This window comes from Oryzias melastigma, linkage group LG18 (assembly GCF_002922805.2).
Source record: "Oryzias melastigma strain HK-1 linkage group LG18, ASM292280v2, whole genome shotgun sequence".
NCBI lineage: Eukaryota > Metazoa > Chordata > Actinopteri > Beloniformes > Adrianichthyidae > Oryzias > Oryzias melastigma.
Window position 1 is genome coordinate 16273869 of NC_050529.1, and position 3516 is coordinate 16277384.

The window sequence follows — 3516 nt, forward strand, 5'->3', positions numbered from 1 at the left end:
AAGGCTTTAACATCTGAGACATCGCTAGTGGCGTCTAAATAACAAACGCTCTTTGAGGTGCCATTAGTCTTGGACTGTTTACACAACACATTCTTATTCCAAAAGTTGTCACATTTTGACGCATGGTTAAGGACCCCTCTGCGTCACTTTTCAATGTTTTGGGTGTCTCCAACTCGTCGTTTTTTGATGTGCTGGCTGTTCCCATTAAATCAGGGCTCCCCAACCTTCAGGACGCAACCCGGTTCAGGTCCAGTACCAGGACGTGGACTGCACCGTTACCCTGCCCTGGTGAGGCTGTATGGAGTGTGCATTTACCCCGCCCTCTGATGGAGGGTAGGGTCCGAACGTTTGTCCTTCTAACCCTAACCCGGTACCGATACCCTAACCATAACCTGGTACTATACACGGATCGGTGATGGTCCCCGACGCAGTTCCAGACAAGTGCTGCCACAAACGATTATTTTAGTAGTCGACGAATCACCGATTACTTTTTTACGATTAGTCGACTAATCGGGTCATGGATAAAGTGGATGTAAAACACACATCTTAACCATCATTAGCTGTAACCCTTCCGCTCTCCTCGGCTTGTTTAGATTAAAAGTGGGGTCATTTGGACCCCACAAGACAGTGCGCTGAACTTTTTTTTATCATTGATTTTTGAGTTTCACTAATGTCCATGGCAGACATGAAATCTTGTCCATCTTTGTCCACATTTGTCATGGAAGGAATCACACATCAATATGTGGTTGGAGTCATGTGGACCCAAAAGAGAGCAGAAAAACTATATAGTAAGTTGTAAGCTGAATTTGGTCACTGAAAACGCTGAAGCTGATAGCCAGCTAAAATATTAGTTAAGAGTCAAAATAGCCTAAAAAATAATTAAAAAAGCTTAAATTAGCCAACATAGCTAGCATGAAGCTGAAATATTAGCTAAAGTCCAGAATAGCCTAAAAAAACAAAAAAAGCCTAAATTAGCCAAAACAGCTAGTATGTAACTGAAATATTAGCTAAACTTCAAAATAGCCTTAAAAACCTTAATGAATGCCAAAATAATCCAAAAAGTTAGCATAATGCCAATATAATTTTCAACTTTACTACACTCCAACTCCATATAATATACAGTAATGACGTAAATTAGTTGTCGACTATTTTAATAGTCTATTAGTCGTTGATTAGTCGACTAACCGTGGCAGTCCTATTACAGACACGGACCAGGCTAGGGTTAAGGTGCCGGGTAAGGGTACCGATACCGGACTAGGACTGAACCTCGGGACGCTGCCAGTTCTCTGCCTCAACAGAGCAAGAAACACTCACCCCGGTTTTCTGTTTTTCGACCTGCTGCCTTCTGGCAGACGCTACTGCACCGTACCAACCAGACCAAACAGACTCTGGTACCATTTCTTTCCAAAATATCACTGCACTGAAGGCTAATATTACATTTGTTTGATTCTTGCACATTTTTTATCGACTTTTAGTCTGTAATGACTACCCACGTTAAAGAGAACTGTTCCTGAATTTCATCATACAAAATATATTTATAAGAAAGGCTTTCTATTCTATTTTAAGAAATTATTTTCTATTCATGTAATAAAAAATATATTTATAATAAATTCTTCATATTAAGTTTCCTGTTGGTTTTTTTTAATAAAACTTTTTTTCTAAATATAAAAAACTTTTAGGGATATTTTCCTTTTTACCGATGCTTCCGTAATCATTTATCAGCTTTATTCGCACAGGTCAAGAGAAAAGTCAACGCCAAGTGGGACTTCCTCCCGCCAGCGCGGCTGTAAATTCAGGAGGTTCCATCGGCGGAACGAGGGGGACGTTACCATTTAAGACGGAAGGACTGGGCGCTGCATGTTATCGCAGCTCGCAGTGAGAGGTCTGGAAAGCTTCTATATTCAGTCTAAACTATTTACAGCCGGAGAACAATACATCCTAAATGTTATTACATGCCCCCCTCAAAGTATGAACACACTCCCGGGACACTAGATGGGTGCGTTCTCCAGAAAATGTCTAAAAATCTGTTGTTTTTCTTTATTTTGGTCAACGATGGATGACTAGTTTAGGATGTTGTGCTGACGGCGGGCAGCTTTACGAGCAGAACCAAAAGCAACCAAATCAACAAGAGGAGAGAAGAGATGCAACAGAGTAAAAAAACAACAACAAAAAAACACCCGTACAGGATAGATACACCTCAGAGGACAAACACAGACGTGGCAGATTTGGTTTAGAGATACGCCATGCTACAGCCCACACATACCCACACACACATCAACACTAATCTTTCAAATGAGGCAGATTGCCCAGAGCCAAAGCACTGGTTAACGTCCACAGACCTGGTTCGTCTGTGCCCATCTCGTTCCACTTGTTGGTGAGATCCTTCTGCTCGCCTGCTGGCCTCTGTAAAGCACAGACAGCAGATCTGAGCAGACGAACGCCGGGGGAGAAAAATGCTGGGAGATCGTCGGAACGGAAGTGGACTATCTGCTAATTATTAAAGACCCGCTCTGATGAAAATTATGTTTTTAGTGTTTTTAACGTCTTCTTGAGGAGTTTTTCGGATGGTGGAGAAAAATTAAGACGAAAATGGCACTTCTGAGAACCAGGTTTTTTGCACTATAAGGTGCAGTGCATTTTAAGACACACCCTCAATGAATGGTCAAGTTTAACTTATGTCATATATGAAGAGCACTGCACTATAAAAATGTATTAAGTAGAAAAAAAAGTCAATGATAAGTCTGTCTGTCAGTCACACTTTCTTAAATATGTTTACAGTAGCACTTGAATTTGTTTGTAACATGATACATGTTAGCCACTTTAGCATTATCACAATACCCATAACTTACGAATTTGTTAGCAAAATAAAACATAAAACAGACTCTGATACAGATAAAACATTAGTTACTATGCTAACTCACAAACTTGTTAGCAATACTTTAAATAAATAAATAAATAAAAATCTAGAATGCTAAATATTAGCCTTGTTAGCCACATTAGCATGATGACAATACCCGTAAAATTCCAACTTTGTAAGCAACATGAGAAAAACAGACTGATACAGATAAAACATTATTCTGACTATGCTAACTCCTGACGTTGCTAGCGATACTTAAAAAAAAAAAAGAAAAAAAATTGACAAGCTACACATTGGCCCAGTTAGCCATGTTAGCATAATCACAATGCCTATAAATTTTAAAGTGGTTAGCAAAGCATAAAAAACAGACCGATGAAGATAAAATATTACTGTGACTATGCTAACGCCTAACATTGTCAACGATACTTAAGAAAATAAGCACAATCGGCACACTACATGTTAGCCAAGTTAGCCACATTAGCGTAATCACAATACCTGTGAATACCAACCTTTTTAGCAACATGTGAAAAATAGAATGATAAGATTAAACATTACTGTGACTATGCTAACTCCTAACCTTGTTAGCAATACTTAAAAAAAGAAAAAAAAATCAATCCGACATGCTACATGTAAGCCACAATAGCGTAATAACAATACAT

The 3516-nt window shown here is 39.1% G+C and overlaps 1 protein-coding gene across 3 annotated transcripts in view; it reads right to left on the reverse strand.

Moving 5' to 3' along the window:
• Nucleotides 1-3516, reverse strand: part of tbc1d19 (TBC1 domain family, member 19) — a 21165-nt gene that overhangs the window by 14108 nt on the left and 3541 nt on the right. For all 3 annotated transcript variants that reach the window (XR_002920967.2, XR_002920968.2, XM_024288747.2), the window contains exon 6: nucleotides 2340-2403. Coding sequence is in view for 1 of the 3 variants with exons in the window: in XM_024288747.2 (XP_024144515.1) it covers nucleotides 2340-2403 (64 nt within the window). In the remaining 2 variants the exon portion in view is untranslated. The remainder of the gene's footprint in view (nucleotides 1-2339; nucleotides 2404-3516) is intronic.